The following is an 18,351-nucleotide window of genomic DNA, read 5'->3' on the forward strand; positions in this document are numbered from 1 at the left end:
ATTATAGACATCTAAAATAATAATGTATGCACCAAAAAAAATTTTAGACACTATTCTCTGTATAAGTTGTTACCTAATGACTAAAGATGCCAGAGTTTCCAAATGCTAAGGATTTACCCACGTTTTCTCCCCTTTCCTTTTGGATTTGAACTTGTAGATGGTACGACCCTCAAGACAAAACACATGTGGAGGGCTGTATGTCCTTTTTATCCAGTTGTCTATCAGATCTCTTGCCCAAGTTGCAGGAAAAACAAATCCAGGTAAATCCCAGCAGAGCCTAACTGTAAACGCAGCAGACTTTGCTTTATTGATGAAGCACTTCTTATGGAAGTTTCTTACAGAAACTTGGATGTGGTCTCCTCAAAGTTCAAGCAAAATTGTGTGTTTAAAAAATCTAATATAAAAATGTTTTATTTAAGTTCTATGAGGTATTAATGTAGTTCAGGTTTTGTTGTGGTTGTCACCAATTATGAAAAAGTAACATCTGAGGCAAGTACCTGGCATATTAGGAACAAAGGGGTGTTGTTTTTATCTTGGTTGTCAGGGTGCAACAATTGTAATTACTGTTTGACATTTTATTTTGCTTTTATTGCCCTGATAGTTATAACAGAATATTTCCTAGAGTTAAATATTCTTCCTGGAAAGTGATGTTCCTCCAGAATTTTAGCTAATATGTTAATTAACTTCTTAAGTACATATAGAATATGTAACTGATTTATGAAAATGTTAAATTTCAATTAGAAAAAATAGAATTGGAAGTTTCAATGAAACATATTAGACATCAATGTCTTGAATGTGAAAAATTTAAGTCATGTTGTTGAGAACTTTTTGTGTATTTAGTATTGATCCAGAAAACTAAATTTGTTATTTAGACAAAACTCTGCCAGAAATCACCAGCTACCCTTCATAAGCACATCTCACTTTCTTAATGGGATTTTTTGTTTCAAGATTCCCCTAAAGAAAAATTGTAATAATGATAAAATATATCGCAGGTGAAGTCAGTGATAACCAAAGGTAAATTTCCTTCTGCGCATTGACAGAGATGGGACCACTGAGTGCAGCTAGATGTTAGATCTTCATTCCTTCAAGGTTCCTTTTCAGCAGATTGAAATTGGTGGTACTCTTCGTGGCAGAGGATCAGGGTTTATCTGAAGATCTGATGAATGATCTGATTTTGATTGTGGCTTTTTTTTGCATTAAATGGAAGTTTATAGCTGCTCAGAAGTCTGGCATTTTTACGAAAGTCTTGACAGTGATAGGTCAGATGACATGGTCCAGTTGATCTGTTACAGGATCATGTTGAAAGCAATCTATAGCATTGTTACACAATGCTGGCTTACAGACTGCCCTCATTGCAGTATTTCTGAGTACACCGTAAACTCAATCTGTATATATCTATGGCCATAGAATGTATGTCTGTATTGCTTGTCACTGTCTTTATGCACAAACGTAATTAATTTTACATTTCAGTTTTTGCATTCTTATAACAAACTAATTTTATAATCATCTGAGGGGTTAACTACTAGGTGATGGGAATGTGGATATGAATTTCTGACTGCTAGACCCTTTAAATGCCCAAATTAGGAGGCTAGACTGCAATACAGAGATAAGTAGCATAATTTGGGGTATGTGTTAAGAGTTGTGTAAGTTGTGTTTGGCATAGATGCTTTAAAATGTCTTATGGAGATGCTTTACTACACAGAATGTAGCCAGCCTCCTTATATAAAGTGTTGGACATGTACGAAACATTCTGTGCTCTGAAGCCCATGGCTAAGAGAGCTGGGTTCCTTCATCCTGGAAAAGGGAAGGCTAAGGGAGCGTCTAAGTGCAGCCTTCAGACAGCTGATGAACAGGTTATGGAGAAGCCAGGGCCAGACTCTTCTCAGAGATGCAGGAGGAATCTGCAATTTAGACAAACCACACCAAGGGAGACCCTGACCAGATGAACAGAGCAAAAACTCTACCCAGTGAGAGGTTTAGCACTAAAACAGGTTAGCCAGAAAGACGGTAGGATCTCAGTCCTTGGACGTACTTAGAACTCAGATGGACAAAGCTCCAGGCAGCTTGATCTAATCCTGAAGTTACCACTATTTGAGCAGGAGGATGAAGTAGATGACCTCCAAGCCTACCTTAGCCTGATTTTATTCTGTGAATACATATGTAAATATTCACAAATCTTCTACTAAAGAAGCAGCAGATAAACACACAATGAACTTCTGGCCCTTATTTTGTCTGTGTTCTATATGCATACAATTAAACCAGCAGATCTCAAAATGATTTCAACAAGTAGACTAATTAAACAAATTGGACTAATTATGCTATGTGTAATTTTTAAAAGCAGTCTGCATTTTCATTCTAAAGCTTTGTGTAGATTTAATTCACTGAGTGTACAAAAACATTTCTTTATTAAATCCTTGGACATCTGTTAGTCTCTTCACATGAAGTAATGTTGTTCGTTGCTTTTGTTGGATATTTATTTTCTTTTTTTTTGCAGCATCATTCAAGGCTGTTTAATATCTTTATATTCCTTTGTCACATGATCTTGGGCAAAATGCAAGTGATTTTTTTTTAGTTTTACTCAGTGCATGTGGAAAGGATGGAAGGTTTTGTTTATAAACCAAGTATATGTTTACGCTACTTCAAAATTTTTCCTGAGATATTAAGGTGACAGCATGTCTGTAACAACAAGGACAGCATTGTGTCTAGCTAAATAACAACCCAGAAGGTGCTCCTCTAAATCTGCAGCAATAAATCTTTTGACTAAAAAGTAAAATTGTATTTTTGAAAACCACATTCAGCTCAATATTAAAAGGCTGTTTCTCAATACTGGAAAATAAGTATTAGAAACATGAAAGGGCAACATGATGCCAGATGTTTCACTTCTGAGTGTATCTGAAAGGAAAAGTGGTGCTATGTGGCAAAGCAACAAGATTTCATTTTGGACATGAAGAAGTAGGTCATGTCTGCCTTACCAGCACTATTTACCTAATTAGTTAGCTGGTTAGTCCAAAGAGGTGGAAAGGTTTGGCTGTTTTAATGCATTCTGTAGACCTCCCGATACATTGTTCCATGTGACGGCTTATTATTCTTTTCTCCTGATTTTTTCAGTTCCTGTAAAATTGTACTTTTTATTATTTCTTTATTTTGGAGGCTGAATGATCACAGAGATGAATTTTCTTATAGCTCAGCCTGGCTTGCTAAGGATTCAGACTGATGGGGCATGGTGGAAGAAGCAGAGCCTTGGGTATTTTTTTGTGAGCCTGAACTCTAAATGTATAGATATTTTAAACTGGGGTTTATTGTGACAGAAAAGATGTTGAGGGCAAATTATATCATGGCAGCACTGCACAAATTATGGCATGGTAGCACTGCAGTCCATGAGGGATCCTGTTCTGTGTATAGGTATGTGTTATGGGCATGGACCAACAGGCCTTTCTTGTTTGCAGAGTGGTGTTTTCTCTGCTGTATGTTTTACAGTACTGACCTACAGAAAGAACTGGAAAACAACCTGACAGCTATTCAATTTAGGCCTGGAAAGACCTTTGAGACTGTTAAATTTAACTTTGCTAGGGCAGTTTTCTGAACTCTGGTTCAAAAACTGCTTGTGTGTGCATGTGTGTGAAAGATAGCCAGCATTTCTTTTGGGGAAATCTCTGGCCAGTGGCCTGGGGCAGGAGCAATCAATACAGGGGTGCAGAAAGGAAAACCAGACATCATTTTCCTTGGCAGTTATTGACTGGCAATTGCCTGAATTCTCTACAGTTATTTGGGAGTGTTTTATTTGATTTATGGTTTTTAATAGCTTCTGGACTAGACCTAGGTGAGAAACAATTTTTTTTCTTTTGATGTTTTCAATGGTATGGAATTATGGGGTGTTGATACAAGAGCACAATAGCTTTCTGTGACTGAAGTAAGCTGGTCTGAAGGCACTGTGGGTTTATGAGATTAATGTTTCTTCTAGTGGATTGTGTTTTGTCAGTAATGTTTAAAAATCTAAGCTATCAAGCCTGGTACTGTCAATAGGCATATATGAAGGTGGTTCAGAGTCAGCTGAGAAAGGTTAAGCTGAGAAAAGCCCCAGGAGCTGTTTCTATTTGATGAATTCATTTCAGTAAAAATAATAATAGCTATGAAAAGCTTTGTGAGAAAAGAGGTACTATCTATCTATATCAAATTTGAGGAAATACTCATTACCAAAATTAAGAACTCTAGCTGATGATTTTCAGTTGTGCTGTGTTTGAGTTATCCTTTCGTTTTTTTAAACCAGTTTCTTACTCACTCTCTCCCAGGGACACTCACAATGACTTTCACAAACATAAATTTATTTTTATTTTTAGTACAGAAGACCTAATGTCATAAAACCTACTTGCAGGTTACAGTAGTTCTAGGTGTCATGTCCTTGAAACACCCAGATGATGTGGGGAGGTGAAGTAGGCCAAGAAGATAGTAAAAAAATCTCAGTTCCTCCAACTGCTCAAATGCATGGCAAAATATTCTCATCTTCAAATCCAATGGCATGGCCCTCAGGCTACAAACAATAGAAACAAGGTAGAAGGTATATGTCTGTCTACATGTGTATGCTAGTGTGTGTGTCTTTTTTTATTAGTATCGCTAACTGCATTGCATATTGCGCTATCTATGATGCTTTAAAGAAAAGCAAAATGAAACGTAACTCCAGAAACCATTTTCTTCCAAGGACAAAATTCAGATTTCTTCTTGGCTCTGTGAGCTGATACAGAGGGACCAAAGCACAGGATTTGTCAATTTTGTTATAGACACAGAACAATGAACACCATATGATGAAGCCAGTTTTATTGTATTACTGTGCATACATCCTGGTGCCTCAGGACTAGATTATGGTAATATGACCTGTTTAGAGTTATTGGCTCAGTCCAAAAGATTTAAAAACTGATGCTGAATGCAACATCTGCCTTTTGGCAGTACAGTGTTGTTGTGACCTGATTCACATTGGCTGTGTGATATAGTCCAGAAAAAAATTAAGATAAAACAGCCCAAAATAGTTTACAATTTCCCATTTAGAAAGCGGATGTGCTTCATGAACCCAAGAATTACTACTGGCAAAAGCTCTTATGACAGGGTTAGAGTGTTTTATAGGAGATTTAGGAGCTGTTGGAAGGGGAGTTTCAAGGTGTTTTGCCCTTTAGGAAAATTTCCATCTGGTCCAAACCTTGAGGCTGCTCACTTTCAGAAGTAAGCAATTCAAAACAGCTAAATTTGCATGGGTTAATTTGACATGGTTTTTAAAGGAGAGTCGGGTTGCAGGTGAAGGAACACACCTTTCAAGGCTCTTGCTTGGTTGGGAGGATTTTCTTGAGGTGAGCATGCCTAAACAAACCCTGAATTTGTTTACGTGTTTTGTGGTAACATATTATTTAGTCCTAGATTGACTAGCAAATCACTAAAAATCAAATGTTAAACAACACAGAAAATGGCAAAAACTGCTGAAGGCTTGGGTTTGTTGGTAAGTATTGCAGAATTCTCAAGGGGAACAGCATCTCCTCAAAGTTTCAGAGCCAAGTGACTGAGAGAAGAGCATAGCCAAGGTTAGGTCTAACTGCAGGTGTCATCTCCCACTTGGTCCAGACCTTGGATGGATCCAGGCAGGGAAGAGGCATCATATTCCTCCTCCTGCTTTGCCCATAGTGATTAAATCCATGCTCCAGAGTCATTCAAACCAGTGACCTGGCTGGCAAGCAGGAAAGCTGGCACACAGCCAGCTCCCATGGTTTAACACAGCTTAAGAGGCAAGCCACGAGGTGTACCTTGGGCAAGTCTGACTCTATCAAAGTAATTTTTGTCTGTGGTTTGTTTGTTTTCTTTCTCCTTCCTACTCCAGGTGTGTACACTTTTCTTTCCAGCACCTTGAAATCTCTAGAAGAAAAAGACTATATTCACCGTGTCCTGGACAAAATCACAGACACTCTGATTCACTTAATGGCTAAGTCAGGTCTTTCTCTGCAGCAGCAACACAGACGACTGGCTCAGCTCCTCCTCATCCTCTCTCACATCAGACACATGAGGTGAGAGCAAGCACCCAGTCACACTCCTGTGCCAAGCCCAGGCAAGGGAGGTGTCACAAATGCACATGCATACTTTTCCTTCACAGGTGGGAGTGCAAAAAAAAAAAAAAAGCTTTCCATACAGTTGTACAGAACATGTGTGCAAAACTCTGCATTGGAGTATGGTGTGAAAGGAGTAAATATTTTCCCCATTTGTTTCTTCAAGTCTCTTCCTCTGCTTCTTGTTTTGATAGTGCTGAAAGCAGTATCTGTTTTTAAACTTATGTGTGTCTTAGAATTATAGAATCATAGAATGGCCTGGGTTGGAAGGGACCTTAAAGATCACCTAGTTCCAACCCCCTGGGGCTGCTCAGAGCCCCATCCAGCCTGGCCTTGAACACTGCCAGGCTGGGGAATCTACAACTTCTCTGGGCAACCTGTTCCAGTGCCTCACCATCCTCCGTAAAGAATTTTTTCCTAACATTTAATCTAAACCTGCCCTCTTTCAAGTTTAAAGCCATTTCCCCTTGTACTGTCACTACATGGTCTTGTAAGAAGTGCCTCTCCAGTTCTCTTGTAGGCCATTAGGTACTGGAAGGTGCTATAAGGTCTCCTCAGAGCGTTCTCTTTTCCAAGCTGAACAACCTCAATTTTTTCAGCCTGTCTTCATGGGAGAGGTGCTTCAGCCCTTGGATTTGGACCTGTTCTAACAGACCCGAACACAGGTGTTTGAAAAGTACCAAGTAGAATACTAATGTAGCAGTAGCCTAGCTCTGCAAACTTTAGTCTAAGATTTAATAAAACTACTACTTTTATGTAGCAAATTTTCACAAGTTCCTTGATTGCAAATCACTCTGAAAAAGAGATTAGGGTCATTGTGTTCACTGTATGGATGAGGATAAATGCAGAACTACTGAATTTCAATCTAGAGGACCGTGTCTTTTGCTAATCAGAGGAGAGCTGTCTGAGAAGCTTAATAGTTGCAGCAATGATTATCCCAATGCAATTACTCAGTGGCATGGTAAGTCTATACAAAGATATGGTATATATTTTATTATTACGAAGACACAGAAGATACTGTTACACAGATTTTAGTTTTCATTATTTCAGCTAATAAAATTTAATTCAGAGTAAGCACCACATCATAGCTACTAAAGCTGAAACATGAAGATTTTACCTCCTGGACTGATATTCAGCTCTTCAGGAAAAAGTCAGGGGGTGCGTGCTTGTGTTTTTTCATTTGTGTCATTTTGTGGAGTTTCTTTGTCCTTGTGTTAATCTTCCTTCTTTTTTTTCCCCCTCCAAGAAGAATTTGTACAATTAAGGAAATTCCAGATGCGCAGTAAAGTTAATTGTTGTTACATAGTTTTGTGAATGGATACTATTGCAAGTGAGCTTTTGCTAATAAATTGGTAGAGCTTATTTTCTAGGTAAGAAAACATTATTTTTTTATTGGAACAGGGAGATTCATCCCATTCACTTAGTCACAGTGGCTAAGTTATGAGTCCATGTGCCCTGGGCTACCTTTTAGGCAAAGAAGAGCAAAAGAGACATCTTTGGAAGGCAACTTGACCATTTGCAGTCTGCAATGTTCTTTGAAGGTGTTGTCTTCTGCTTTACTGTAGCAGGCGTGTACAGCAAATGCACTGTTAAGTTAGTTGTTTTGTACAAGATAGAATTTATATAAACTAAAAAATATTATTAGCTGGTAGCTTTTTTGTTTTTTTTCCCCCCCCGTAGCATATTTGGAAAGTAACTGTTGTTTGATTACAGCAACAAAGGAATGGAGCACCTGTACAATATGAAGTGTAAGAATGTAGTTCCACTCTACGATCTCTTGCTGGAGATGCTGGACGCTCACCGACTGCATGCCCCAACAGCCAGGAGTGCTGCACCAATGGAAGAGGAGAACCAGAGCCAGCTGACAACTGCATCAGCTTCATCTCATTCCTTGCAGTCTTTTTATGTAAACAGCAAAGAAGAGGAGAATATGCAGAATACAATATAAGCAGCAGTCAGAATATATGATGGTATGAGAAACCCAGCAGCATACTACCTAGCTCATGCTTCATTTTGTCTATAGTGCCATCTTTGAAAACACTCCAGTGACAACAGACACCTACATTTTCCATTTGAGTGTTTGTCAAGCGGTTATCTAAACTGATTGCTTACCCTAAATGGAAGACATTTCAATTGCTGTGGACAGCCAGCAAGGATTGTCAAGCTAACTTGATTTAAAATTTGCAGTGTTTTTATTTAATTTTGCACGTAAGTTTGATAAGTCCTAATCTAAACCGTACATTAATTTTACTTTAAATTGATAGGGGATACCACCCATGCATATTGGAATTTTCATGAGTGGTAGCCTTTGTTGATATCCACCCAAAATCCTGAGCTCGCTTAATCCTTTACTTGCTTGAAACTTTTAAGCAATTTGGTAGAGATTCTGGATGAGTTTTTTGGGGGGTGTAAATAGAAAGTTGTCTGGCATCTTAGTGTGCTGTAGCGAAACTGCACTGCTAGGGACTGCCTTGGTAGTTAGATTCCTGCCTCTTTTCTTCCTACAGTAGAAAGGAACCCCTTTCTGAGAATAATGCTTTACCTTGCTGGCTTACATCAGCAGACAACTCCATCTCAAGCTCATTCTGACCAAACTTTTAGGTACCCTTACCATATCCTCTAGACGAGCTAAATTGTTCTGTTGCTCAACAGTGTAAGTCCAGGGCAATGTGGCAAACAGTGATAACATAGATAATTACTCTTGAATCAGATGAGATGATTACAAAAATCATCAGGTCTTTAAAAGAAGGTCTTCACACACCTACAGGATCCAGCACTATTTATAAAAAAATATCCCCTGTCCTGTGCTTTGCTGTGCTACAAAGCAAGGGGTGAGGATGCCAGTGCAAGACTGGCACAACAGGGTGGGATGGTCTCATCCCACTCAGCAGAGTGTGGCTTAGCCGTGTGCGGGAGGGCTGGCATCACAGTCAGAGCAGCTGGCTTTGCCTTGCCTTGACTGTCTTTGGCTCTCGTTGTGGCATGCTTCGAAAGCACTGTTAAGAGCCAGCTCACCTGTGACACCAGAACTGGGCAATGAGCCTCAGACATGGTGAAATCTCTGGGACTGCATGTCCAGGAAGATAAATCTGTCTTTCTCCATGCATGTCTGTAACTCACAAGCATATTCCTAAGGATTAGTTTGATTCCTCAGACAAACTGTAAATATACAAAAGGTCCACTCACATCAAGAGTTTCAACAAGACATAAAGGAGAGAGACTGAAGAGATCTATATGATGTGCTATCCAAACCAGGAGTTGGTGCTGTTGTTTGATTGCCTCTATGTTAGAAAATTAAACATGTCAGGGAATGTTGCTGGGTACTGGAATGCGATTATTACATATGCCAGGGATATTTTACTAGTCTGGTGATATACTTTGCCTGTGCTATCTGCACTTGTGGTTGACAGGTGCAGCTTGGGAGTTATCACAGACTAGAGACTATTCCAATAGCTGGTTGGAAGCAACCACCCTGCCAGTGAGGATGTTTCATAGCATGTGTGTAGGCTACTCCACAGCAGCTGGCCACAATGCTAGAGAAGGGGTTCATGGATGCTTCTTTTACTGCTATAGTTGAAATCTTTATATTAGATTATGTTGATTGGAATATCCTGTAGTAACTAAATATAGGAAATAGTGCAACTAATGCTGTACAGGAGTGCCTATATCTGATTATGCTCCCTGTCACACAAGCAGGGTCTGTGTGCAGTGAGATCAAGTTACATAGCAATTGTGAAGGCAGCAAGGCATAGGATGAGTTTGTGCTCCAAGTCAAGAATTCTTTAATGAATGTACATAATGATGTCTATAATAGTTTCATGTACATATCTGAGGATATGCGCAGTTTAGAAGTCTAAAGCTAGATGCTACCTACATTTGAGAAGATTCCTCAAAAACTGTACAAGTCTAAATATGTGATACAGTCACTGTAAGTTAATAGGCCTTTTATTGATGCATAGAGTCTTTTTTTCCTGAAAGTGCTGAAAGTTTTGTCTTTTTATGTATTCAGTAAAAGTGTGTGTGTGTGTGTGTGTGTGTGTTGTGTGTGTGTATTAATTAGGTACCTAAGGGCTTTTGGAAGGGTCCTAAATGCCGTGAAAGAAGATGGACATTTTGGGTTTATTTAGTAGCTGTTTCTGAAATGTGTTAGAAAAACCATGAATGCCTTGAAATGAGTGCAGGTTAAGATCTGAATGGAGTGCAGGAATCCCTGTAGTTAAATTTATGTGCTTACACTGTCTTCATTCACTTGTAGCCCAGTGTGTGTTAAAGCTGCTCTTTAAATACTGTACGTGAAACTTGGTGTTCTCTACAACAGAACACACAGATCAAGCTCATAAGCTGGAAGGCAAATTGGTTTAAATGAACACCTCCCTTCCTACATCCCAGAACAGCCCACTACATCGATTCAAGTGTAAATTTGTCCTAGAGGAAAAGAGGTAGTTCATGGAGCAATTCACAACAGAGGGTCAGATTCTGATGATACCTACAAAGGGCAAGTACTTTTACACTCTATAGATTTTCCCAGAGAAGCTGGAAAAACATGATTTGAAGTGGTATGGAGCAGGCAGAAGGGTGTCATAATGTGTCTTGGAACATACACAGTAATATCAGTCACTCACAGTCCTAACTATGAATGCTTTCCTAGGCTCGGTCCTTGCAAGGAAGCAATTTAACTTCAACCAGTCCTCCCATGTTTGTGGTGAGAAGGGCAACCTAGAAAGAATGAGTCCCAGTAATATATTCATTTACATTGGGGCAGTTTCAGGATTCATGTCATTAACTTGTTCATGAGATTTTAATTGAAGAGCACCTTAATAAATATAGTAACCTCCCCAGAGTTATCTATAAAGATGATTGTATACGTATCAGACAGCTGAATGTATCACTATTCAAGTGATTAAAGAAAGTCTATGATACAAAAATGACAACTTTTTTCATATGTAGTTCTGAATTATGTTCTCGTGAATGCAAACAATTGTGCCTGACATTTGGTAATTGTTATTTCACAAGATGCTATTTTATGTGTGTGTATATATACATATATATATATATACATATATATACTTTATATTTGCAGCTGACAAACCAGTACTACCTGAATACCTGGTGCTGGATATTAAATAAAAATACATAGCATGTAAAAAAAAAGTTGAAAGTAAACTTTTCAAGGCAGCTAATTATGCTTTTACCAAAACATTCATAGTGATGCCTCTGGACAGCTAACGAAAGAATTATTTTGTAATGTTTATACATGGATTTTTTTAAAAAAACAAAAACATCAAAAACCAAAAAAAACCCTCTAGAAACATAGGCAATGTAATACCAGCACAAGCCAAACAGAAATAGACCAGATGAACTTGCTTGAGAACATGGTTGTTACTGAATTATTACAATAAAGCTTGTGAGGCAGGAGAGGAGATAGGGAGATGTGTAGCACTTCGTGGTGTCCGAGTTTCCAATATGTGAAAGCCACTCTGGTTTATAGTAGAGCCATGTCTTGATGTCGTAGACTTTGTCTCAGGTAAAACTCCCAGTTGGGGCAGTAAGATTTGTACTGGGGTAAAATAGTTTAATGAAAGTTTCTTGGTGTGTGTTTGTGGTAAATTTACTATTATGTTTCAGTGACATCACTTGATGATTTTTCTCCTTCTGTACACTGAGGGGTTTAATAATTTAAAAATGTAATTAAATAAATAATCTAAACTGAGCTCCCAGGGGTATTGCAAAAAGGTCACTAGACCTCAAATTGAAAAAAAAACAAACAACCAGAAAACACCCAAACCATCCCCTTCATCCAAGCCAGAATTTGTACTGGAGCATCCATCTATTTCAATTGATGCCAACTGATTCCTTAAGAGCTGTGCCAAATGTTTAAAAATAAACAAGCTACCAAAAAAGTAAAAATTCTGCCTCACTAGGGCTTTAGTCTTTTCACAGGCTTTGGTAAGAACACAGCAAGCCTCTTTTGTGTATATCCTGCTTTAAAATTAGAGTGCAACTCAACCTACAACTATTGGGATTTTGGATGTAAGCTATTCTCAGCTGAATTTATGTGAAGTACATTTCTTATTTTTGAATAAAGAAATGGCTGTTTTCAATGCTATCTACAACTGTGATATGGTTTTACAGACAGAAATTCAACACATGTAATACAAGGTGATGTTAATGACAGTATCATAATACAAAACAGTCCTTGCTGTCACCTGCAATTTTAGCATACTCTCAAATTGATGAGAGTTTTAATTGAGAGATTTAAGTTAATATTTCCCTAATATTAATGTCTTACCCTTTCTACTCATGATTCCCTTTCATCCTTCAAATGTAGATAGCCTTATATCCTGAAAGTTGTTTTCAAAGTGAGTGTTGCCCATAAAGGGTATTCGGTTTTGCACTGTGTTAAAAAAAGATAAAATTCTTTTGCATTCTAATGTGCCTAAAGAAACAAACAAAAAAATAAATAAAAAAATATGCTGCCATCTTGCAAATTAGTATGCTCTGTAATCCTGTGTGCCTATAAGTCTCTTTCTTCAGAAAGTGCCCATTGAAAAATGGAGGGATAGACTGCTGGTCACAAGACTTGCGTTATCAAGCCACTTTATGTATCACCTTATTGTATGTACTATAAAGCTAATGCTTTTGTGTGCACTATGTAGTCTATCAGTGGAAAGTTCTTTGGAATAGGCTCAGCTGCCATAATGTATTTGTTGAAGTATTCTGTTCTTTCACTGATGCCTATGAAATTATTGATGTCTGTGTTCTGGTGAGGTATTTTTTGTTTTGCACCTAAAAAAAGTTCTAAAAAAGTCCAAATAAAAAAATCCAGTAAGCTACCTTATTGGTGCAAGATTTTTATCAGTGTATTTGATGTTGAAAATAAAGAATGAACCAGAACACACTGTTTCATTAGTTATGTTTTGCATAGTTTTAAAAATATGCTTCTCTGCTTATTGTTTTCCAGTAGGCAGCAAAATGGTACACTGTTTTTTACAGAAATAGAATTTGTCTGTTTCTGTGCATCTAAGTGAAAGTGAAAACTATTTCTCGATTAGTTCCTTTACTTTTCCCAAAAAGCATCACAGAGTGGCCATACCTAGGGTCGACAACATGCTAGGCCTAGTATTCCTAATGACACCAGGGGAGCCACCTAAGTACTTGGTACTTTATATGCTTTAACGTTCTTACTATTTTATGTTCCTTATTTTGGCTTTTGAAATAGATTATAGTGGAAGAGACAAACCGGGAAAATTTATCCCTCTGTAGTTGGCTGCCACTTACCATGAGTTAGGTAATATCAAGATAAATAGTACTTCCTTCCCAAGTGAAGCCTACCCCTCGAGGAAAAAAAATTGTTTTGACTAAGCTGTCAGGAATGGGGTGAAAAGAAATAACAGATACTTTTATTGACATAAAAACACATTGAACTTAACTCTATCCTGTAAAATACTCTCAAAATTAAATCAAACCAGTAATCTATAACATTTGCATATGTAGGTATTTCAATGCTCATAATATATATATTCAGCAAAATAGAGAGAATATAGTCCCTATATTGTTTTTTTTTCATCTATTTTCTGTGCCATACTGGTTCCACATGGGAAATATATATGTAAAAGCTCTTTGGTTTTTATGTGATGTTTCACTGCACTTAAAAGGAAAAAAAAATTAAGATTATTACCTTAATTCTTAACTATTATCTCAGTGATGAAGACAAGATGGGCAATATACTTTGTCCATCTGAAACCTTACCCTATAGCTTGTCAAATATGAAAGCAAATAGACTTTGGAGACTCAGACTCCAAAAGAAAGTTAGGGACTGTTGGGATTTGTAAGTGCTGAGTAGAACTGAACAATGCTTCCAAATCATAATAATGTTTTGCAACATGCTTCTGTGACAAAAAGCTTCATTGAGAGTTGCTTCTTTGGCCACAATGGGTGAGTCAGAGTAATAGGAACTAATTGCACGTGTACATGTGCTCAAAATAATACAATCATTTTCAATTCTGACTCAAAGTATGACACTATTAAATGGCTTTACACATTTTTTAACCAAAGGACCAAATGAGCTCTTATGGTTTATGGAGATGTGGTTTAGGATGACAGCTGCTACATGATACTGAACTCACAGACTTAATCTCAAAAAGCAGCTAGATAGCAGAATACTCCTGCAAAATCAAAAACCTGACACTCCTAAATTAAAAACAAAACAGCTAAAGTCTGAACATATTTACATCTGCAAAAATTGCAACAATTTGAAGGAGCAAATGAATAAGCAAAGAATTGCACATTACCTGAGATTATGCATTCTTTTGCCCATCTCTTTCTGGAGCACAGTGTGACTGCACAAGTATCACAGTGCAGTGATCTGGGAATGCACCACTGCAGACTGTCTACTCCAATTCCTGGCTGGGTCACCTAGACAATTGCGCAGGGCCACGTCCACAGCCACAAAAGGAGACTCTACTACCTCTCCGGGCAGCCTTTTCCAGTGTTTGACCATCTTCACATTGAAAAATGTTTTCACTGTGCTCACATGGAATTTCATATGGTTTAATTTGTGCCCATTGCCTTTTGCCCTGTCAGTGGGCACAACTGAAAAGAGTCTGTTTCCCTTTTCTTCATTTCCTCCCATGATGTGTCTCCCGTGATAGGAGAAAGTGGGTGAGATGTTACCTTGCTCATACACCCAAAGGAAGAACCTCTGGCCCTCAAATGGCCTCTGCAGCCAGGAACTGGGCACTTTTCCATAGCCAGGGGCCATCTGGGACTCCAGCTTCATTCCTGATTTCTTATGTCTGTTGGATGAAGTAATGTGTGAAATGATAGGGCAAGGACATGCCTTTCTATTTCAATGCAGAACTCTTGTAGCTAAAACTCCTGGCTTACCTTTATGGGGCTCATCACTCTCGTTTCCCTCACTACATAAATAACATCTTGCAGAACAGCTGCCTATTCCCATGAGGAAGCGCATGTATACACACACAGCTGTATACATTGGGCTCCCCAACACTCCTCCTTTCTCTCCTTCCTGACATGTAAGTTATGACTGTCTTGTTCCAGCATATTTTATTCTAATTAACTAATTAGAAAGGTATGACATGGTTAAGGCATCATCAAAGAACCTATTTGACTGTTTTTTTGTTAGTTGAGACAATCCTTTTGTTATGCAATGACAACAGGTCCAACTGTTGCAATGACATAGGCTTCAACTTCGTGTTCTCAGTCAATGGAGCACCATCCCTTGTTAAAAGCCTTTTGGCCATGCTTACTCCTCAAAATTAAATGACAGATTTTTTAAAAAAAGTCTTCCCCATCCAGATACTGCAACATTAAAAGCTCCATGAAGCAGCTGTTTCTTATGCTGGAAAATTCTTACATCTCTTTCCCCTGCATTACACTGCTTGTCTCCACCACCCACGCAGCAAAGAGAAGAGGAAAATCCAAACATGTAAAATAGCACTCATCAGTGTGCTCACAGAGAAAGAATGCCCAGGGAAGGCACTGCATACATACTTTTTCTTATGCCCAGCCAGGCTTCAATTACTACCATTCACTGTGGCATCCTGCAGACACAGAAACTCAAGCAAAAAATGGTCATGAAGTCTTCAGGAAAATTGACCATCAAAATAATAACATTTGGCACTTATCTCAGCAGGAGCAAGGCTAACTAGCTCTCACGTCCATTTAAGATCTGTGTGCTGTAGGATTTAGGTGTCATTCTGCTAATGTCTTCATTTCTGCAGGCATACAGGTGATGTAAAATTTATCTCCTGCTGTTTTCCATTCCTACACATTTGCGCACAACTTCAGAATGTTACCATTTTAAACAGATGAAAAATGTGCTTTTGAGGAAAGGCTGTGCTTTCAGGCATTTTTTAGCCAGATTTTGCAAGGCATTTGAGACTGTAAGATATTTAGGTCTTCTACACATAAAGACTAAATGCTACTTTCTAAGACATAAAGATTTGCTTCTTGACAGATTTCTTTTTATTTTTCACTCACCTTTTCAGAACTTGTGTCATTCTTGGAAAGGTGAACAAGTATGTTATACTGCAGAGATAAGCAAAAGGTGTTGCCCATTTTGCACTGAGAGTCACATTAGGGCTTGAAAGTTTAGGTATTTGTATGAAAGCAGAAAAGTTTCAATTCCATTCTGCCCTTGAAGGATTATTTTTTACTTATATCAAATCTGACAATGGGAAAAGAAATTACAGCTCAAAAATGTCTTTCTATCTATCTATCTATGTATCTATCTATCTATGTATCTATCTATCTATCTATCTATCTCAACCAAAATGCTAGAGCATCATGCTTTTTCTCCCCTTGCCCCCATGGTCTGCATACCTGCCTGCACAATGCTTCAAGTTTAGCAAAGGAGTCAAAATTGCAACCATGTGTTTTAACCTGCAGCTCCATGGTCAGGAGAATCTCACAATGTTTGAGTTGTTTATAAAGAGAATACTACAGACATGAATGTCCCACTTCTTGGACAGCCTTGTGAACACTTACATAAAAAAGTGTACTCTGGTAGCTTCCAGTTGTTTTTTAAAAACATCTTTTCTAAAAACAATGGAATGGAAAAAAACACAATTACAACATCCACAATAACAGTCCCCCAGGAATTACAACATGCCTGAAAATGCAGAGCCTGACATGAGTAACCTTTGTGCAAACTACATCCACATCTGCATGAGCCCTTACCAAAAGAGCTCTGTGGTGCAGCTCTCTCCTGACCAAGAACACCTCTGATACAAGGACTGGACAATACTTTCCTAAAGCATCCTCTCTCTTCCAAAAATTAAATGTGCCAGTGTTTTATTCAGACCTCACTGTGGTCAAATCCATTTGCCATGTCTCAGGTCTTTAAATAGATTCTTACTGAACAAAGCAGTTTTGACAAGTTCATTTCTGGAATGATATATTAAGCAGCACCAAACAATAGATGTGACAGCTTTCAGTTCCTATCTGCTTTTAGATCAATCATTTAACATAATTCAGATTTCTATCATTTAGTAGGCCTTAGCCTATGACAAATTTTCAGTGCTTCAGCTAGGAGTTATTAATTTCATTTTATCTTGTTTCACAGATTTTTATCTATGGCTTTCTAAGAAGACACATTAATTCTCTAAATCATTCCTATTTATTTATTTATTGAGGAATATTATTAGAACATTCAGATGTTCTTAATATTCTTAAAACAAGCATAATTTCTCCTAATTATAGGTTTGACACCTATGTCTCTCTAGGTCTAATTATGGCCAAAGAGTGCAACAACAACAGAATTCAGCTGGCTGTAGTGCATTTCACAACATGCTGCCAAGGTTAAAAACACCCAGTACTTAGACTAGTTCCCTTATGTAGGGAATTCTGTGCCTATAATACAGACCAGCCAGAAGACAAATGACCTCCTCCCTCCACCCCCTCCCTTCCTTTTCAACTTAAGCAAACACCGTTTTAGATGAATTCTTCATTTGACTGCTGCAAGAGTTGAAAAATTTTATAACCAGACCATCCAGCTTAAACAAAACCTCCCTGTAGCATTTTCTGCTCTTTTCTTTTCCATAAGCCATTGCTTTAAACACCAAATAAAATATGAGAAGTGCAGGAAAATGACAAGATCAATGGTCTCTTCTCTTGCTTAAGAATCTGCACTTCTTCTGTTTGACTCTGCTCTTATTTCCCCGAATCCTCCTATGGTTGCTACATCCTGATAGCATCTGTAGTTTGAAGGCTGTGAGCAACCAGTTTCTGTTATGCCTTTGAACACATTCACACACACACACACACTCTCAGATGCACATGATGATGATGAACATGTTGAGAGATACTATCAGATGTAAACAGATTTCTCAACCACAAATAGCACAAAACCGAGGGTCAGGGATGATTGCTCATAAGACAATCCCAGTGGCTTTGTTCTTGTTCAATAACCAGCTGCAGGAAAAAGTTCTAAGGAAGGAGAACGTGATACTGCAAGTGTTCACAGCATTTGCAGCAAAGCTGGAAAGGTGGCAAACCAGTGGCAAGAAACTATCAATCTGTAGCAGAAAGAAGCTATTATCACTGCTGGAACAGAGTGGGGTATAGGTAATGGGTATCATCATGCTCACAGCTATGAGGAATAAGGACATACTAGTTCTGCCAACTTCAGATCATTTGTACTCCTACCACTGTCAGATGTCTCTAAATATCACTTTGCAGCCTGCCTTCAGATTTTGTAAAGCACGGTCCACAAATGAAGCTCCACAAACAGATGCAGTAAGTTCAGAGC

The 18,351-nt window shown here is 38.2% G+C and overlaps 1 protein-coding gene across 1 annotated transcript in view; it reads left to right on the forward strand.

The window, feature by feature from the left end:
• ESR1 (estrogen receptor 1) overlaps positions 1-8,710 on the forward strand; it is a 154,807-nt gene extending 146,097 nt beyond the window's left edge. The window contains 3 exon segments of the mRNA XM_027688528.1: positions 5,858-6,041; positions 7,794-8,005; positions 8,008-8,710. Of these exon segments, the coding sequence (XP_027544329.1) occupies positions 5,858-6,041; positions 7,794-8,005; positions 8,008-8,048 (437 nt within the window). The 3' untranslated portion in view covers positions 8,049-8,710.
• The last annotated feature ends 9,641 nt before the right edge of the window (positions 8,711-18,351 follow it).

The sequence above is a fragment of the Neopelma chrysocephalum genome, unplaced genomic scaffold (assembly GCF_003984885.1).
Source record: "Neopelma chrysocephalum unplaced genomic scaffold, ASM398488v2 Primary Assembly neopelma1_23, whole genome shotgun sequence".
In the NCBI taxonomy this organism is placed as follows: Eukaryota; Metazoa; Chordata; class Aves; order Passeriformes; family Pipridae; genus Neopelma; species Neopelma chrysocephalum.